General features: G+C 43.4%; 1 protein-coding gene across 1 annotated transcript; it reads right to left on the minus strand.

Moving 5' to 3' along the window:
• Positions 1-9,874: 9,874 nt before the first annotated feature.
• Positions 9,875-12,903, minus strand: LOC137049705 (macrophage mannose receptor 1-like). Its single transcript, XM_067428329.1, has 4 exons — positions 12,839-12,903; positions 12,117-12,491; positions 11,347-11,691; positions 9,875-10,598 (listed from the first exon to the last, which is right to left on the minus strand). The coding sequence occupies exons 1-4, from the start codon at positions 12,876-12,878 to the stop codon at positions 10,237-10,239; spliced, it is 1,122 nt and encodes a 373-aa protein (XP_067284430.1). The 5' UTR covers positions 12,879-12,903; the 3' UTR covers positions 9,875-10,236.
• Between the last annotated feature and the right edge of the window lie 6,797 nt (positions 12,904-19,700).

Consider the following 19,700-nt stretch of genomic DNA (forward strand, 5'->3'; position numbering starts at 1 on the left):
TTTGGCACCATGTGTGACAATTTTCAGATTTTTCCTGGATTTAAACATGGGAAAAACAAACAAATGTTTGACCTCAAACACCGTGAGTGTGACCTTAAGAATAGCCGAATCAAGCCCAGGTTTGGTGTGTGTGTGTGTGTGTGTGTGTGTGTGTGTGTGTTTGTTTAGACATAATGTAGACAATGTAATACATAATGTAAACTGACAAAATGTTATGCTTCTGATATGAAGGCAACCATGTTCTTTTAACTAAGGAAAAGTCATTTGGAGTAATATGACACCACACACAATATGAGGTTGTTTTCTTTTGCATACAAGCTGAGGTTTTGTAGATAAGCTTATGATACATTTCTATGCTAGTCAAAAACTGTAGTTTCACCATCATTCACAAGCCAAAGTAAAACCGCTAACAAAGGCTCATTCATCTGATGTAAAGGAGAAATATGCAAACGATGATATCAGCACACAGTATTTTGTGTCACAGAATAGGCATGAAAGCAAACATGTATGCATGTAAATGTCCTCCGTTTCTTTGGAACAACCTGAACTAATTTCTGCTGAATTGAAATTCTTGCTTTCCCTGGGAATCGACCCCATGACCTTGGCGTTGCTAGCGCCACAATCTACTGGTTGAGCTACAGGAAAGTCCTGCGGTGTGACTCTTCATCTTCACTAGACATTTATGTTTACACCAAACAGAGCAAAGCACAGAGACAACCATCAATCAAAAAAGTTGGGACACTGTACAAATTGTGAATAAACACAATTTGCAGATTTCAATATTTTATTCAGAATACAACATAGCTGACATATCAAATGTTTAAACTGAGAAAAAAAAATCATTTTAAGGGAAAATAAGTTGATTTTAAATTTCATGGCATCAACACATCTCAGTAAAGTTGTGCCGTGGCCGTGTTTCCCCCTGTGTGTCATCCCCTCTTCTTTTTATATCAGTCTGCAAACGTCTGGGCACTGAGGAGACGAGCTGCTCAAGTTTAGGAATAGGAATGTTGTCCATTCTTGTCTAATACAGGCTCCTAGCTGCTCAACTGTCTTAGGTCTTCTTTATCGCATCTTCCTCTTTATGATGCGCCAAATGTTTTCTAATGGTGAAAGATCTGGACTGCAGGCTGGCCATTTCAGTGCCGGATCCTTCTTCTGCTCAGCCATGATGTTGTAATTGATGCAGTCTGTGGTCTGGCATTGTCATGTTGGAGAATGCAAGGTCTTCCCTGAAAGAGACGCCGTCTGGATGGAGCAGATGTTGCTCTAGAACTTGGATAGACCCTTCAGCATTGATGGCCTTTCCAAATGTGTAAGCTGCCCATGCCACACACACTCATGAACCCCAGACCATCCGAGATCAGCTTCTGAACTGAGCGCTGAGAACAGCTTGGGTTGTCCTTGTCCTCTTTAGTCCGGATGGCGTCCTAGTTTTCCCAAAAGAACTTCAGATGTTGATTCGTCTGACCACAGAACAGTTTTCCACTTTGCCACAGTCCTCTTTAAACGAGCCTTGGCCCAGAGGAGACGCCTGCGCTTCTGGATCATGTTTAGATATGGCTTCTTCTTTGACCTGTAGAGTTTTAGCCGACGACGGCTAAAATCCAATGGCGCGGTGGATTGTGTTCACCAATGTTTTCTGGAAGTATTCCTGAGCCCATGTTGTGATGTCCATTACAGTAGCATTCCTGTGTGTGATGCAGAGCCGTCTAAGGGCTGAAGATCACGGCCATCCAGTTTGGTTTTGACCCTTGACCCTTACACACAAAGATTGTTCCAGTCTTTGGATGATATTATGCGCTGTAGAAGAGGATAACTTCAAACTCTGTGCAATTTTTCTCTGAGAAACTCCTTTCTGATATTGCGCCACTATTTTCCACCGCAGCATTGGGGGAATTGGTGATCCTCTGCCCATCTTCTGAGAGACACTGCCGCTCTGAGAGGCTCTTTTATACCCACTCATGTTGCCAATTGACCTAATAAGCTGCAAATTAGTCCTCAAGTTGTTCCTTATATGTACATTCAACTTTTCCGTTCTCTTATTGCTTTCTGTCCCAACTTTTTTGGAAAGTTTTTCTAATTCATTTTTGCTAATGAATTCAAAAATGAGCCCATATTCGGCATGACATTTTTAAATATCTGACTTTCAACATTTGATATGTTATCTATATTCTATTGTGAATAAAATATAAGTTTAAGAGATTTGTAAATTATTGCATTCCTTTTTTATTCACAATTTGTACAGTGCCCCAGCTTTTTTGGAATGGGGTTTGTAGTTTATCTCCGAGCTGGTCAAACAAGATCACTGGGAAACTCATTACACACTCTTCTGACCACAGGACAACCATCGTGGATGATTTAATATTACACCATAGTTCAGTCATCATTCTGTCATCATTCATGTCGTTTCAAACCTGTGTGTTTTTCTCTCATTATTTTAACATAAAAGAAGATTTGTAGAAGAACGTAGGAAACCAAACAACATTGAAACACCCTGACTTTCATTATATGGACAAAAACACAGAGATGTTCTTCAAAATGTCTTCTTTTGTGCTCCACTGAAGAAAGAAGGCCTTCTTAAATTTCATGCGTCCTTGACAAGCTACAATAAAGGTTTTCTTTCTTTAAGTGCTGATTTTTGGTGGACTGAATGGACATCTTAACACCATCATATTAACAGTCAAACACCAGTCTGTGCAGCACATTCATGACACTGAATAAGAAATAGCACAACATTTCACAAGGAAATAAGTCGTTTACCTACTGATTCAACAGAGAATATTAGCTCTAATGTTGTGTCAAGGTTCTCTCAAAGTTACAAACAAACATTATCCCTATTCAGAAATTAAACCAGAAATCATCAATAGAAAACATCAGGGTGTCCAGCAGCCATATCACCCTGTAGCCCAAGACTGGTTTCTCACTGAAACTAAGCAGGGCTGAGGCTGGTCAGTACCTGGATGGGAGACCAAATGGGAAAACCAGGAGCTGCTGGTAGAGGTGTTAGTGAGGCCAGCAGGGGTGGTCTGTGTGTGTCCTAACGCCCCAGTATAGTGATGGTGTTAGTGAGGCCAGCAGGGGGCGCTCACCCTGTGCTCTATGTGTGTCCTAACGCCCCAGTATAGTGATGGTGTTAGTGAGGCCAGCAGGGGGCGCTCACCCTGTGGTCTGTTTGGGTCCTAACGCCCCAGTATAGTGATGGTGTTAGTGAGGCCAGCAGGGGGCGCTCACCCTGTGGTCTGTTTGGGTCCTAACGCCCCAGTATAGTGATGGTGTTAGTGAGGCCAGCAGGGGGCGCTCACCCTGTGCTCTATGTGTGTCCTAACGCCCCAGTATAGTGATGGTGTTAGTGAGGCCAGCAGGGGGCGCTCACCCTGTGGTCTGTGTGGGTCCTAACGCCCCAGTATAGTGATGGTGTTAGTGAGGCCAGCAGGGGGCGCTCACCCTGTGGTCTGTGTGGGTCCTAACGCCCCAGTATAGTGATGGTGTTAGTGAGGTCAGCAGGGGGCGCTCACCCTGTGGTCTGTGTGTGTCCTAACGCCCCAGTATAGTGATGGTTTTAGTGAGGCCAGCAGGGGGCGCTCACCCTGAGGTCTGTGTGGGTCCTAATGCCCCAGTATAGTGTTGGTGTTAGTGAGGCCAGCAGGGGGCGCTCACCCTGAGGTCTGTTTGGGTCCTAACGCCCCAGTATAGTGATGGTGTTAGTGAGGCCAGCAGGGGGCGCTCACCCTGTGGTCTGTGTGGGTCCTAACGCCCCAGTATAGTGATGGTGTTAGTGAGGCCAGCAGGGGGCGCTCACCCTGTGCTCTGTGTGTGTCCTAATGCCCCAGTATAGTGATGGTGTTAGTGAGGCCAGCAGGGATTGCTCACCCTGTGGTCTGTGTGTGTCCTAATGCCCCAGTATAGTGATGGTGTTAGTGAGGCCAGCAGGGGGCACTCACCCTGTGGTCTGTGTGGGTCCTAACGCCCCAGTATAGTGATGGTGTCAGTGAGGCCAGCAGGGGGCGCTCACCCTGTGGTCTGTGTGGGTCCTAACGCCCCCAGTATAGTGATGGTGTAAGTGAGGCCAGTAGGGGGCGCTCACCCTGTGGTCTGTGTGGGTCCTAACGCCCCAGTATAGTGATGGTGTCAGTGAGGCCAGCAGGGGGCGCTCACCCTGTGGTCTGTGTGGGTCCTAACGCCCCCAGTATAGTGATGGTGTAAGTGAGGCCAGTAGGGGGCGCTCACCCTGTGGTCTGTGTGGGTCCTAACGCCCCAGTATAGTGATGGTGTTAGTGAGGCCAGCAGGGGGCGCTCACCCTGTGGTCTGTGTGGGTCCTAACGCCCCAGTATAGTGATGGTGTTAGTGAGGCCAGCAGGGGGCGCTCACCCTGTGGTCTGTTTGGGTCCTAAAGCCCCAGTATAGTGATGGTGTTAGTGAGGCCAGGAGAGGGCGCTCACCCTGTGGTCTGTGTGGGTCCTAACGCCCCAGTATAGTGATGGTGTTAGTGAGGCCAGCAGGGGGCGCTCACCCTGGGGTCTGTGTGGGTCCTAACGCCCCAGTATAGTGATGGTGTTAGTGAGGCCAGCAGGGGGCGCTCACCCTGTGGTCTGTGTGGGTCCTAACGCCCCAGTATAGTGATGGTGTTAGTGAGGCCAGCAGGGGGCGCTCACCCTGTGGTCTGTGTGGGTCCTAACGCCCCAGTATAGTGATGGTGTTAGTGAGGCCAGTAGGGGGCGCTCACCCTGTGGTCTGTTTGGGTCCTAACGCCCCAGTATAGTGATGGTGTTAGTGAGGCCAGTAGGGGGCGCTCACCCTCTGGTCTGTGTGTGTCCTAACGCCCCAGTATAGTGATGGTGTTAGTGAGGCCAGCAGGGGGCGCTCACCCTGTGGTCTGTTTGGGTCCTAACGCCCCAGTATAGTGATGGTGTTAGTGAGGCCAGTAGGGGGCGCTCACCCTGTGGTCTGTGTGGGTCCTAACGCCCCAGTATAGTGATGGTGTTAGTGAGGCCAGTAGGGGGCGCTCACCCTGTGGTCTGTTTGGGTCCTAACGCCCCAGTATAGTGATGGTGTTAGTGAGGCCAGTAGGGGGCGCTCACCCTCTGGTCTGTGTGGGTCCTAACGCCCCAGTATAGTGATGGTGTTAGTGAGGCCAGCAGGGGGCGCTCACCCTGTGGTCTGTGTGTGTCCTAACGCCCCAGTATAGTGATGGTGTTAGTGAGGCCAGCAGGGGGCGCTCACCCTGAGGTCTGTGTGGGTCCTAATGCCCCAGTATAGTGTTGGTGTTAATGAGGCCACCAGGGGGCGCTCACCCTGGGGTCTGTGTGGGTCCTAACGCCCCAGTATAGTGATGGTGTTAGTGAGGCCAGCAGGGGGCGCTCACCCTGGGGTCTGTGTGGGTCCTAACGCCCCAGTATAGTGATGGTGTTAGTGAGGCCAGCAGGGGGCGCTCACCCTGAGGTCTGTGTGGGTCCTAACGCCCCAGTATAGTGATGGTGTTAGTGAGGCCAGCAGGGGGCGCTCACCCTGTGGTCTGTGTGGGTCCTAACGCCCCAGTATAGTGATGGTGTTAGTGAGGCCAGCAGGGGGCGCTCACCCTGGGGTCTGTGTGGGTCCTAACGCCCCAGTATAGTGATTGTGTTAGTGAGGCCAGTAGGGGGCGCTCACCCTCTGGTCTGTGTGGGTCCTAACGCCCCAGTATAGTGATGGTGTTAGTGAGGCCAGCAGCGGGCGCTCACCCTGTGGTCTGTGTGTGTCCTAACGCCCCAGTATAGAGATGGTGTTAGTGAGGCCAGCAGGGGGCGCTCACCCTGTGGTCTGTGTGTGTCCTAACGCCCCAGTATAGTGATGGTGTTAGTGAGGCCAGTAGGGGGCGCTCACCCTGTGGTCTGTGTGGGTCCTAATGCCCCAGTATAGTGATGGTGTTAGTGAGGCCGGCAGCGGGCGCTCACCCTGTGGTCTGTGTGGGTCCTAACGCCCCAGTATAGTGATGGTGTTAGTGAGGCCAGCAGGGGGCGCTCACCCTGGGGTCTGTGTGGGTCCTAACGCCCCAGTATAGTCATGGTGTTAGTGAGGCTAGCAGGGGGCGCTCACCCTGGGGTCTGTGTGGGTCCTAACGCCCCAGTATAGTGATGGTGTTAGTGAGGCTAGTCAATTACAGGCCAATCTCGAATCTACCGTCTCTATCAAAAATACTAGAAAAGGCCGTGTCTTCACAATTATGCTCCTTTTTAGAAAGAAATGGTATATGTGAGGATTTCCAGTCAGGATTTAGACCGTATCATAGCACTGAGACTGCTCTAATTAGAGTTACAAATGATTTACTCTTATCATCTGATCGTGGTTGTATCTCTCTATTAGTGTTACTCGATCTTAGCGCTGCATTTGATACTATCGATCACAATATTCTTCTGAATAGACTCGAGTTATGTTGGCGTTAGTGGAACTGCTTTGGCATGGTTTAAATCGTACTTATCTGACCGTTATCAGTTTGTAGCAGTAAATGAAGAGATGTCACACCGATCACAAGTTCAGTATGGGGTACCGCAAGGCTCAGTGTTAGGACCGCTGCTCTTCACCCTGTATCTGCTCCACTGGGAGATATCATTAGGAAGCATGGCGTTAGTTTTCATTGTTATGCTGACGATACTCAGCTCTATATTTCCTCACGCCCTGATGAAACCTACCAATTCACAAGATTAACAGAATGCATAGCTGATATAAAACACTGGATGAATAGTAATTTCCTGCAACTTAATTCAGATAAAACTGAATTTTTAATTATTGGACAGAAAAGCTCCACAAGTAGTAACCGAGAATACTGTCTAACACTTGATGACTGCTCTGTCAAGCCCTCGTCGTCAGTGAGGAACCTGGGTGTGCTCTTTGATACCAATCTTTCATTTGAAAGCCACGTTTCTAGCATCTGTAAAACCGCATTCTATCATCTTAAAAATATATCTAAATTACGGCACATGCTCTCAATGCAAAATGCTGAACAGTTAGTCGATGCGTTCATGAGCTCAAGGCTAGATTATTGTAATGCTCTACTGGGTGGTTGCCCTGCTCGCTTAATAAACAAACTCCAGCTAGTCCATGATAGATAGATAGATAGATAGATAGATAGATAGATAGATAGATAGATAGATAGATAGATAGATAGATAGATAGATAGATAGATAGATAGATAGATAGATAGATAGATAGATAGATAGATAGTTCTTACTAGAACCAGGAAGTATGATCATATTAGTCCAGTTCTGTCAACACTGCACTGGCTCCCTATTAAACATCGCATACATTTTAAAATCTTGCTTATTACTCAAAGCACTAAAAAGTATTTTATTACTCAAAGTACTTAAGCGAGCTCTTAACGCATTATACCCCATCACGTCGATTGCGGTCTCTAAACTCTGGCCAGTTGATCATACCTAGAATATCTAAATCAACTGCAGGCGGTCGATCCTTTTCCTATTTAGCTCCTAAACTCTGGAATAGTCTTCCTAGCATTGTTCGGGAAGCAGACACACTCTGTCAGTTTAAATCTAGACTAAAAACACATCTCTTTACTATGGCATACACACAGAACATTTTTAACTTTCATTATTCAAATCAATTGACTGAAAATTTTGAATAATCCGATCTAATATGATTTCTGAGCTGTACGGTGTCCAGAATAATAATCCTCCACTGTGTGTTAATAGGCCAGAGGAGAACTGAGTCTGGTTTCTCTAAGGTTTATTTTTCTCCATCATGCCCTGATGGAGTTTCGGTTCCTTTGGTCGCCTTTGGCTTGGCTTGCTCAGTTGGGGACACTAACATTATGATCAGAGTTATTCAACTAAATATACAAATACAATGTATTAATTTGGTCATATTTAATTCTATAAACTATCCAAATTATCCAATATTGTCCTGTTTAACACTGTGAAGCTGCTTTGACACAATCATCATTGTAAAAGCGCGATATAAACAAAGTAAAAAAAAAGAAAAGATTTAATCATAGAAATATTGAAGAACAAGACATCATGTTGTCATATTCAAATAAAGGGTTTAAATTAGGGCTGTCAAACGGTTACATTTTTTAATCACGATTAATCACATGATTGTCACGAGTTAACTCGTGATTAATCGCAGATTTTTATTTGTTGTAAATGTATCTTAAATTAAGTTTGAATTAAGTTTTTAATCCTCTAATCAACATGGGTATTTGGACAAATATGCATGCTTTATGCAAATGTACGTTTATTATAGTGAAACCATATAATCCTTATTCAATAATAATCAATAAAACAGCACGAAGACTACACATGTATCAAAGGTCATAGATGTTTATCAAAGAACTTGTTCAAGTCTCTTAAGCCTAGCTTAAAAGTTCAGAATAAGCAGAGATAGTTCAGAGCAGGGCACAGTTCGTATGAAAAACTGGTGATGTGAAAGCAGTCATGCGGACCTGAGAGCGCACATTGCCTCGATGGTGTTCAGTGTCTTTGGGCAGATTGCCATTTTAGTATAGTTTGTGATTTGGTCTTAGTGACTTACAGTTGTGGGACGAGTAATTCATGACAGAATTTTATTTTTTGGGTGAACTAACCATTTAATAATGTTCTCAAAACGTCAGGTTTATGTGAAAGTCAAGGGTTTAGGACGACACGAGGGTGAATAAATGATCATTTGTGGGTGAACTGACCCTTGACCCATCAAACAGTACAGAAATGGAAGCTTCAGCTTAAGTTCTGCCAGGAAGACTTAATCACTTCATCACTTATTAACCTAATCTCTGGCCAATCACGTCTTCATATTTTCTGTATAAAGGTCGTACTTACACATGTTTGAGTTCGCAGATGCCGATGCGACAATACCTCCATCCTCCCCACCACCACCAGGATGGTTCCGTCCATACCTCCAAAGGGGGGTCGGCTGCGCCCCTGCCTTCATCTTCAGGCAGGAATATGCTGATCCGCTACCCTCGGATTATAAATCCAAAACCATGCTCAAAACCCGTCTTCGGCGCAATAATTCAGATCTTTGATGTATTAATACTCTTGTGTAATCGACGCCCCATCCTAAATAAATCCCGGAAGTCTCTTCCGGGATACCCTGATATTTTGAATATTCCAATCTAATATGATTTCCGACCTGTAGGGTTGCCAGAATAGTAATCCTCCACGGTGTGTTAATAGGCCAGAGGAGAACTGGCACCCCGACTGAGTCTGGTTTCTCCCAAGGTTTATTTTTCTCCATCATGCCCCGATGGAGTTTCGGTTCCTTGCCACTGTCGCCTTTGGCTTGGCTTGCTCAGTTGGGGACACTAAAAATATGATTAAAGTTATTCAACTTATTATACAAATAAAATGTATGAATTAGGTCTTATTTAATTCTATAAACTATAATACTGATCTGCCAACATTGTTGCTATATGATGAATTAAAATAAGCTGATAACATCACTGTTTACTCCAGAACGACTGTACAGCCAAATCTAATTTTGCTGCAGTATTGTCCTGTTTGACACTGTGAAGCTGCTTTGACACAATCGTGATTGTAAAAGCGCTATATAAATAAAGTTGATTGATTGATTGATTGATAAACTATGGACGGGGCCTATGCCAAAACTTTATTATGCTTGCTGGGCTGTCAATAAATGTATGCTTCATTCATCATTCTATCTCCCGAGTCTTTCTGGTAGAACTAGCTACAGTCAAAGCAAAAAGTGTTGGCAGACCAAAATAAACTCACACGATGATTAAATACGATTGCATAATGCTGCCCCTCATTTGCATAAACATGAGCTCTTCACCGACGGTCAAATCAGCGTAACCGTGACCGCTAAAGCTTTTCTTTAGGATCAAACTCAACACAACAAACTCTGTGTGTATCATTTTATTATGGATGTACACATCACAAAACTCTTTAAAAAGGGTCAGCACACAGATAACACACTAAATATCCCCAATAAAACAGAACAACTGGTGAACGAAAACAAGAGATACTGCCACACTAAACTACATGAACACAAGACGACTAGCTCACTAACACACAACGTCTTGGTTCCTTGCCACTGTCGCCTTTGGCTTGGCTTGCTCAGTTAGGGACACTAAAATTTCGATCTAAGTTTTCAACTAAATATCCAAATAAACTGAATTACTAAATTACCTGTGTCAATATCACTGATCTTATGATGTGATCTGCGTATAGCCTACTGAATTGTATTTGGTAATTTCTAAGCTCATCTTATTTTATCTATCAAGTTCATCAATCATAGTTGGAGCAGACGAAGTTGAGCGTGCGTGTCGGAGGAAGGCTGATCCAGCGCTGATCTCCAGCCGTCTGCATGGCTCCGACTCTCCGCGCTCCGCAGTCTGGGGGACCGTTGCCTTCTTCTGCCGCCCAGTTCTGATAGTACAGCACCTCGCCGCGCAGCCACAGCCACATGTTCATGGCACAGTAGTGATGCAAACCCATCCACACGGCCGCAGTCGAGGCCTTTCTGGCCACGGTCATCACGCGCCTCTCGATCTGCTCGCTGGTAACCGACACCAGATCCACGTGATTCTGTCTGCAGTATCTCAAGGCTTCGGCCCAGCTCAGGTTCTGCTTGATGAGGGTGAACTCATCTGAAGAGGCATTGACACAGATTTCATCATCTGATACAGCCTCATTTGGAGGTACTGTACGTTTATTTGCTACTGTAACTAGTAGTAAAGACAAAGAGATGATTGGGTTCTGTCAGCACTGCAAAAAAATGCTCTTCTTACTTAGTAATTTCGTCTTGTTTCTAGTCTAAATATCTACAAATTCTTAAATCTAGATGCATTTACTATATAAGTTAAATGACATAAGACATAATGAGGTATTTTCCTTGTTTTCTTACAAATAAAATCAAAATTTTGAAAGTTTTTGCTTAAAATTATCTGCCAATGGGGCGAGAAAAATAATCTTGTTTCTGATTGACATGGTGTTACTTGTTTCTATCCCGAACAGATATACGATTATTTTTCTCACCCCATTTAGATTCCCCCAAGAAAACAAGCAAAAATATCTTATGTCATTTTACGTATATCTAGTAAAATAAACCTCGATTTAAGAATTTTTTAGATATTTGGACTGAAAACAAGAACATTTTGTGCAATGAGCACACATTATTGACTGAACTTAGTGATGAAATGGACAGAATTTAAAAGCTGAGACTTTCATATAAAAACTCACAACTTTGATTATTGGATGACAGGAGTTATAATTAATGTTTAGTGAAGTTTTGTTCAAGCATCAACTGAAAACTGCATCTAAAAGATTTAAGGATATAAGTATATTTAAAGTTCATCAAAATCAATATCTTTTTTCTCTCGTTTTACATAGACTCACCTTCATAACAGACGAATGGATTAGTGGAGTTACAGGGCCAGTCCTCCCACTGTTTCCCTCTCGGTCCACTGATCACCATCACTGTGGCGTCTTCAAGGGCTCCATTGGGTTCACTGGGTGCCCAGTTTCTGAACGACGAGGGACTCTTATCGGACCATTCCCATGGGTCTCTGAACAGACCGATCCAGGCTGAATTCGCCCCGCTGGTGTTCATGAGCTGCTGAATCTGCTGATTCTCGGTCTGATTGCTCACGCTGGTCAGATCCATGTGATTCGCTCTGCAGAAGCTCTGAGCGGATCTCCAGCTCATCATCTGCTGCACAGGGATGAACCCTTTACTAGTGTCTGCATGCCAAGAGAAAACCAACATTGTCACATTGTGCTGTGCTGAAAATACCTAAAAAATGAGCACATACGCGTTATTTATACATCATTCATGGAGCATTACTACTAGTTCCAGTACGTTCATAGGACGTTAAAAGTGATGTTTGACAAATCAAATCAAATCACCTTTATTTATACAGCTAAGTCATATTAGGTACATTGATATTCATAAGATTATTCGAAAGATTGGAGTCGTCACGCCGGAGATGGGTTTATTGAGGATGTTGTGTCGATTCGGCATTTACAGGGGGAGTTTAATTGACCAAATTAAATTAAATTGAGTTTAATTGAATGATAAAATGGCATGTTCTCTAAATGTTCTTTAAACATCTCCACATTTTGAACGTTCAGAGAACATTCAGAAATAATGTCTGTGATTCTCTCACCGTTGTAGCAGATGAAAAACCTTTGTGCCACACAGCTATCGATACGCCACAGCCCGTCCTGGTTCATGAAAGCACAGTCCAGGCTTCCGCTGGTCTGGTTCGGAGCCCAGTTGCGATACAGAGAATCGCGTTTGGCGTAGAAGGCGGGATCGCCCAGAGACCACCTCCACTCACTGCTGAGGCTCTTCAACAGCCCGATCCAGAAGCCCCAATTACTAACTCCACTCGTGATCCTCATCAGCTCGGTCACATCGCCGCTGTTGCTGACGGTGGCCAGATCACGGTAGTTCTGGCGGCAGTATCGCTGAGCTTCAGTGCAGTTCACGGACATCTGCACAAACTCATACTGACGCAGAGCCGATGAGCTGAAGACGCCTGCGAAGGGCAAGCTTTCATTTCAGTGTCCAGACAACAACACACACTCCCGTTGAAAAGCTTGAGGTCATGTGAGACTGATACAAGGACCCATTAAATCAATCAAAACATGCAGTTATTCATCTGAGAATGATTAGTGAAGGATCATGTGACACTGAAGACTGGAGGAATGATGATAAATTCAGCTCTGATCACAGGAATAAATCACACTTTACTATATATTCACATCGAGAACAGATGATCTACACTGGAGGAATATTACACTGCTTTACTGGAGTTATCATCAAACAGATCTCACTGACCTCAAACTTACTAAAGTGTTTTTATTAGGAAAGAGTCGCTCATACCTGAGAGCAGAAGCATGATCAACGCAGCGTACAGGTCCATTTCTGAGGAGTGTGTGTCAATCTGATCTGATCTGATCTCTCTCCCTCTCTCTCTCTCTCTCTCTCTCTCTCTCTCTCTCTCTCTCTCTCTCTCTCTCTCTCTCTCTCTCTCTCTCTCCACCCATCAAACACCATCCAATCACACATTAGACTGTTTTTATTCACTGCCACCTCTATCTCTGTTTTATATCACACCAGTCCTCAGGTCTTTACACTGGCTTCCAGTTACATTTAGGATCGATTTTAAAGTACTACTACTTGTTTATAAATCACTCAATGACCTAGGACCTCAATACATCGCAGATATGCTGATTAAATACAAACCCAACAGATCACTCAGATCAGCAGGATCAAGTCAGTTAGAAATACCAAGAGTTCACTCAAAGCAAGGAGAGTCTGCCTTTAGCTATTATGCCAGCCGCAGCTGAACCGGCTTCCTGAACAGATCAGATGTGCTCCAACAGTAGCCACATTCAAATCCAGACTCAAAACACATCTGTTCAGCTGAGCGTTTACTGAATGAGCTCTGAGCACTGTATGTCCGACTGATTGTCTCCACTGCTAAAACAACATACTACCACAACAAAATCAACAAATGCTCTGACTCTCGCAAACTCTTTAAAACATTCTCCTCTCTCCTTTGTCCTCCTCCTCCCCCTCCTTCATCAACTCTTACAGCTGATGACTTTGCATCATTTTTCACAAACAAAACATCCCTCATCAGCAACCAGTTCTCCTCATCACAAACTGACAAGCACATCTCAACAACTAACACGAACGCGTTTCCATCCTTCTCTCCGCTCTCCGAGGCAGATATTTCTAAACTCATCCTTTCCAATCACCCTACTACCTGTCCACTTGATCCTATTCCCACGCACCTCCTTCAGGCCATTTCTTCTTCAATCACTCCTGCACTCACTCACATTGTCAACACTTCTCTTCACACGGGAACCTTTCCCACAGCATTTAAGCAGGCTCGGGTAACCCCACTGCTTAAGAAACCCTCTCTGAATCCAGCACTTTTAGAAAACTACCGACCGGTATCCCTTCTGCCTTTCATCGGAAAGACCCTTGAGCGAGTTGTGTTCAATCAACTCTCTATGTTTCTTGAACGGGACAACCTCCTAGACAACAACCAATCCGGCTTCAAAAGCGGCCATTCGACTGAGACTGCCTTGCTCTCGGTAACTGAGGCACTGAGACTGGCAAAAGCAGCTTCCAAATCCTCAGTGCTCATTCTGCTGGATCTGTCTGCTGCTTTTGACACAGTTAACCACCAGATCCTCCTGTCGACACTTAAGAGGACGGGGATCTCAGGATCTGCTCTCCAGTGGTTCAGGTCTTACCTCTCTGGTAGGTCCTACAGGGTGTCATGGAGAGGTGAAGTGTCTAAGTCACATCATCTAGCTACTGGGGTTCCCCAGGGCTCAGTGCTTGGACCACTTCTCTTCTCCATCTACATGTCATCATTAGGTTCTGTCATTCAGAAACACGGCTTCTCCTATCACTGCTATGCTGATGACACTCAACTCTACTTCTCATTTCAACCAGATGATCCTACAGTCAGTGTTCGTATCGCTGCCTGTCTGACAGACATTTCTGACTGGATGAAAGAGCATCATCTTAAACTCAATCTTGCAAAGACAGAATTACTTGTTTTCTCAACCAACCCAGCACTTCATCAAAATTTCTCCATTCAGCTTGGTTCATCGACCATAACTCCATCAAGGACAGCCAGGAACCTTGGAGTTGTGATTGATGACCAGTTAAACTTCACTGACCACATTACTGCAACAGCCCGGTCCTGCAGATTTGCTTTATACAACATTAGAAAGATTAGACCCTTCCTATCAGAACAGGCTGCATAACTCCTGGTTCAAGCTCTTGTTCTCTCCAGACTGGATTATTGTAATGCTCTTCTGGCTGGGCTTCCAGCATGCACTATCAAACCCTTGCAGCTGATCCAGAATGCAGCGGCGAGAGTGGTCTTTAATGAGCTGAAGAGAACGCATGTTACGCCTCTCTTCATCAAACTGCACTGGTTGCCAATGGCTGCTCGCATCAAATTCAAGGCACTAGTTCTTGCCTACAAAACAACCACTGGCTCTGCACCAATATACCTAAACTCACTTGCTCAGACTTACACACCCTCCAGAAGCTTGCGTTCTGCGAATGAGCGGCGCCTCGTGGTTCCATCCCAAAGAGGCATGAAATCGCTCTCATCTCCGACCGCTCTCCGACCGTTCCCACCTGGTGGAATGACCTGCCGATCTCAATTCGTGCTGCCGAGTCTGTAGCCATTCTTAAAAAACATCTTAAGACACATCTTTTCCATTTGCACTTGACCAATACAGAACAGCAACGACCAAAAGCGCACACTCCTGGATCATATCTACGTCTCTCATCCGGATTTGTGCCTTCAGGCGGGTATGTTACATAGTTATCATAGCTACCAAAATCCAGTGTTCTGTATTTTGCGTACGTGAGTTTTTGTTGTAGATGGCTATTGCTGCGCATTTAGCTAGAATACAAAACCAACCCATTGGGCCACTGAATCCGCATTAACGACAACAGCTGGGACAACAGCCTTAGTCCTAATGGGATGTTATCATAGCTATCAAAATCCAGTGTTCTGTATTTTCCGTAAGTGAGTATTTGTTGTAGCTGGCTATAAAAAAAAAAAAAAATGTTGTGTACTGTGCTAATTAATTGAGATTTCTTACAGCTCTTACAGGTTGTTGGCCTTCTCTGTTCCGTTGCTTCTATTACTCTCCCCTTTTTTGTAAGTCACTTTGGATAAAAGCGTCTGCTAAATGATTAAATGTAAATGTAAATGATTGCACCCTATCTAATCTGTGCATCATCTTTTTATTCTCTTTAAAACTGTTTTAGTTTACCTTTGTTCTTTTTGTTGGTTACATATATATATAATTTTATTCTTTTTAATTTTCTTTACAACAGTATATTACTATTTCTTATGCTTTTGTTGATTCATAATTTTGGTTAGGGCTGTCTGACTGGAAGAGATTGGAAAAGGAGAGCAGTGTGCTTCGCTTCATTCTGCTTGTGGTAGCGGACAGTAAAGCAGCGGACTCAAGAAAGGGGAGGCCCTGCAGGTCAAAGGTCTTTTTGAACACTCATCTCATTTTAGCAATAAATAAAGTTGATTAATTGATTGATTATGCACCGATAGCACACAACACAGACATTTGAAGCAGTTTTACTCATCACCCTGCGGTTCCAACGCATGACTGTGAACCTTTATCGTTAGGACCGCTCCTTTTTTAAGCGAAAGATGAGCCGCAAATCCGGCGTCGAACTGGGCCTCGTTTATAAAACAATCGTCGCTGAAATGTAGGAAACAAACAAAAATACTTTCAGAACTCGTTGATGCTTTATAAAAACAAACTCCATCCACTGGTCCTTTAACGCTGGGCTCTTTGTGGGAATCTGTGCAGGGTTGTCTTACCCTGGCAAACAAAAACACACTTCTGTGGGGACATTGTTGATTTTGTGAAGTCCTGTGACCTGGAGAAGTGCCTTTAGGACCCGTATAAGGAAATTCCACCTCATTTGACGTCACACAGACCCATAGTCAAAAAAAAAAAAATAAATAAATAAATAAAAAACCTTTCCGAGACTTGTGAGAAACTGGAATGTTTGGCACAGAAATAATTCATCAAATGTCCAATTATTTTTTTTTTTTTACTTTGTCCATGTTTAGGATGGGAATCCAAGTCTTTAACAGTGTAAAAATAACCTCAGTATGCATGAAACAGCATTAAAACTGTGACCAACAGTTTCATTCCAGAGCAGATTTGTTGTAGCAATGGAAGCAACTTTAGGATGACCATATTTTGATTACTGAAAACCACTCGGACACTCGAGTGCCGGTCAATTTAATGGCCCAATGAAAAATAATGAAAACCAGGACATTTTCATTTTTATCTCTTTATGAAAACAGCCAGGACAGGACTTGAAAACAGGACATGTCCTGGGAAATCTGACTGTAGCATCCAGGACTACAGAGCTATAACAAAAAGTTAAATAAATAAAGTTAAATTAAAACAATTCACGAGCCTACATTAAAGGAGCCATCTTACCGCACAATGGGCCTCATTCATGAAACACGAGCAGAACCAATTTGTGTGTAAATCGTTCGTAAAGCTGCTCTGACGTAAATTTTCGGATTCACGAAAATGTTCGTATTTTCAAAATTTTAGTTGGTACGAAAGAAATGTACACCTGCTCCCTCCCACGAGTAAATGGTGCGTAAAACATTTGAATGTTCTGTGTTCTTCTAATTTAGGCAAACTGATGACACTGCATTTTGATTCACTATGTAGGGCACGCCTCGCATAATAATATTTCAGGAGCTGATTTGCCCCTTCTTTTTTGTTTAGTTTTGTTTGTACTGTTTAATGTTGGCTAATAGGCAGCGCTCGTCACTGTCCTCTTTTACCAGGCCGTCCAATCACAGTGGAGGAGGGGCGGGACAAAAACTACACCGACCAATCATCCCACTTGTACACCAACCGAACAACAATAATAGAGAAGTTAATACTGCGTTTTACTGCATTTCTAAAGTCAGTAATATTCTTCAAAATGAGATACTAGTAACACATTACTGTCATGGACATTCTGTATCACAGCTACCAAAGTATCTCAAACGCTGGCGTTTTCAGAAGAGCACCAGGTGTTTAGCTGGCTAAAACATGCTTCGGTGGACACACGATAATCTAATATGTATTGCTAGTCATATGGCCAATTACTCTCTTTAGCATTTATGCAAAATACTGGACCCAAACCTGAGAACGAATTCCAGAAGAGTCCACAGCGTTCCTGGCCATGTCATTTGCAGTTGTAACTCATGGGCAGGTGTTATGATAAGAGTGGATAGGAAAGTGCTGAAACTGAATTGTGATTGGCTGTTGATGCCCTGAGTCAAACAACCCCACCCTCATGTTTCTATGACACTTCTATCCAATGATATCCGTTGATCTCTTTCAAAGGAAGTCAATGGAACTTGTTGCTAAGGGGCTCTATATGGTTGCTATGGCATGGCTTATACAATATTATTATAATTTTTTGCTCAAATACATGCAAGGCTTGCTGAACAGAAGAGATTTCCTTCAAAAACATATTTAAAAAAAAAAGGAATGTGTGTAATCTTTTGACCGGTCCTGTATATGTTTATATATGTAGAACTATGGTCCCGTTAGGTCCTCCCCACAGAGGAATCACAATACAACAGATCAAGATCTTCAGATCTCCTCATAGATTTCCACTTTGATGGGCCATTGGCCATTGGGGGAGTGTCCTTTATCTTTTGGCTGGTGTGAATTACCAATATTCATGGTCATAAACACACTCCCATGCATACACCAGTGCTGACACAAAAACGGACTTACACAACTTAAATTATCGTATTGTTGTTTGTGAATGAGTTGTCAAAATTATTTGTACACTATTCTGTAGTAAAAATATTAACACTACGTATAACTCAAAGTATTTTAAACAACTATTCAGTATGTTTTATGACTATATTGTGATCATTATTATTATTACTTTGCCAAAATGTAGAAACCACGCATAAAAAATGCAAACATGTACATCCATTTTGCTCAAATATTATTGTAGCAGAGTTTTTGTTGAATACTTGCGTTGCTTGTGTTCTAGCATCTGTAAAACCGCATTCTATCATCTTAAAAATATGTCTAAATTACGGCACATGCTTTCAATGCAAAATGCTGAACAGTTAGTACATGCGTTCATGAGCTCAAGGCTAGATTATTGTAATGCTCTACTGGGTGGTTGCCCTGCTCGCTTAATAAACAAACTCCAGCTAGTCCAAAATGCAGCAGCTCGAGTTCTTACTAGAACCAGGAAGTATGATCATATTAGTCCAGTTCTGTCAACACTGCACTGGCTCCCTATTAAACATCGCATACATTTTAAAATCTTGCTTATTACTCAAAGCACTAAATAGTTTAGCTCCCCGGTACTTAAGCGAGCTCTTAACGCATTATACCCCATCACGTCTACTGCGGTCTCAAAACTCTGGCCAGTTGATAATACCTAGAATATCAGAATAGGCTAAAAACACACTTACACACACCATCCAACAGAAAACACACACTTACCCGCACTGGTGTGTTTACTAGGATAGGATGCTGGGAGCGCACACAATATCTGAAACCAGAACCGGCCTAGACATTGACCTTTGATGATCTATTTCTATCCCCCCCCCCCCCCCTTTCCCTCTCTCTCTCTTTCTCCTCTTCTGTAAGTGTATCTATATCATTGATCCCCTACCTTGTAAAAGTCATTATTTTGTAAATTTTCAATTTTGCTCAATAAAAAAAAACTAAAAAAAAAAAAAAAAACTTTGATGTTGTGTTATGGTAAACATGTTACAATGATTTCATGAATTTCCACTTACCTTTGTCTGATGTAAATCTCTCAGAAAACACCGGACACTGTCAGCGGGTGCAAGATTTTAATGCAATAGGAGCAGAAATAAACAGCTCGAAACAACCTCAGGCTAGAAAACTGTGTGAAAAAAAAAACATTACACAGATTGTGATGTTATGTTCTGGGAAACATGTTATTTAACTGAAGTTTACAATGTCAGATTTGAAAAGACTCAGTGATATCTGCAGTGATATCATATGTAAGGAATAATTCATGATGAGCCGTTGAGTTATTAGAGATATAATTCTCTCCCGATGGTGATGCTCTGTGGCCTCTGGCATGTTCATTATTTTCCACTGTCATGTTGTAATGAAGCCATTAAGGTTTAGAGTCAGCTGCTCAGTCTGAC

The sequence above is a fragment of the Pseudorasbora parva genome, chromosome 2 (genome assembly GCF_024679245.1).
Source record: "Pseudorasbora parva isolate DD20220531a chromosome 2, ASM2467924v1, whole genome shotgun sequence".
NCBI lineage: Eukaryota > Metazoa > Chordata > Actinopteri > Cypriniformes > Gobionidae > Pseudorasbora > Pseudorasbora parva.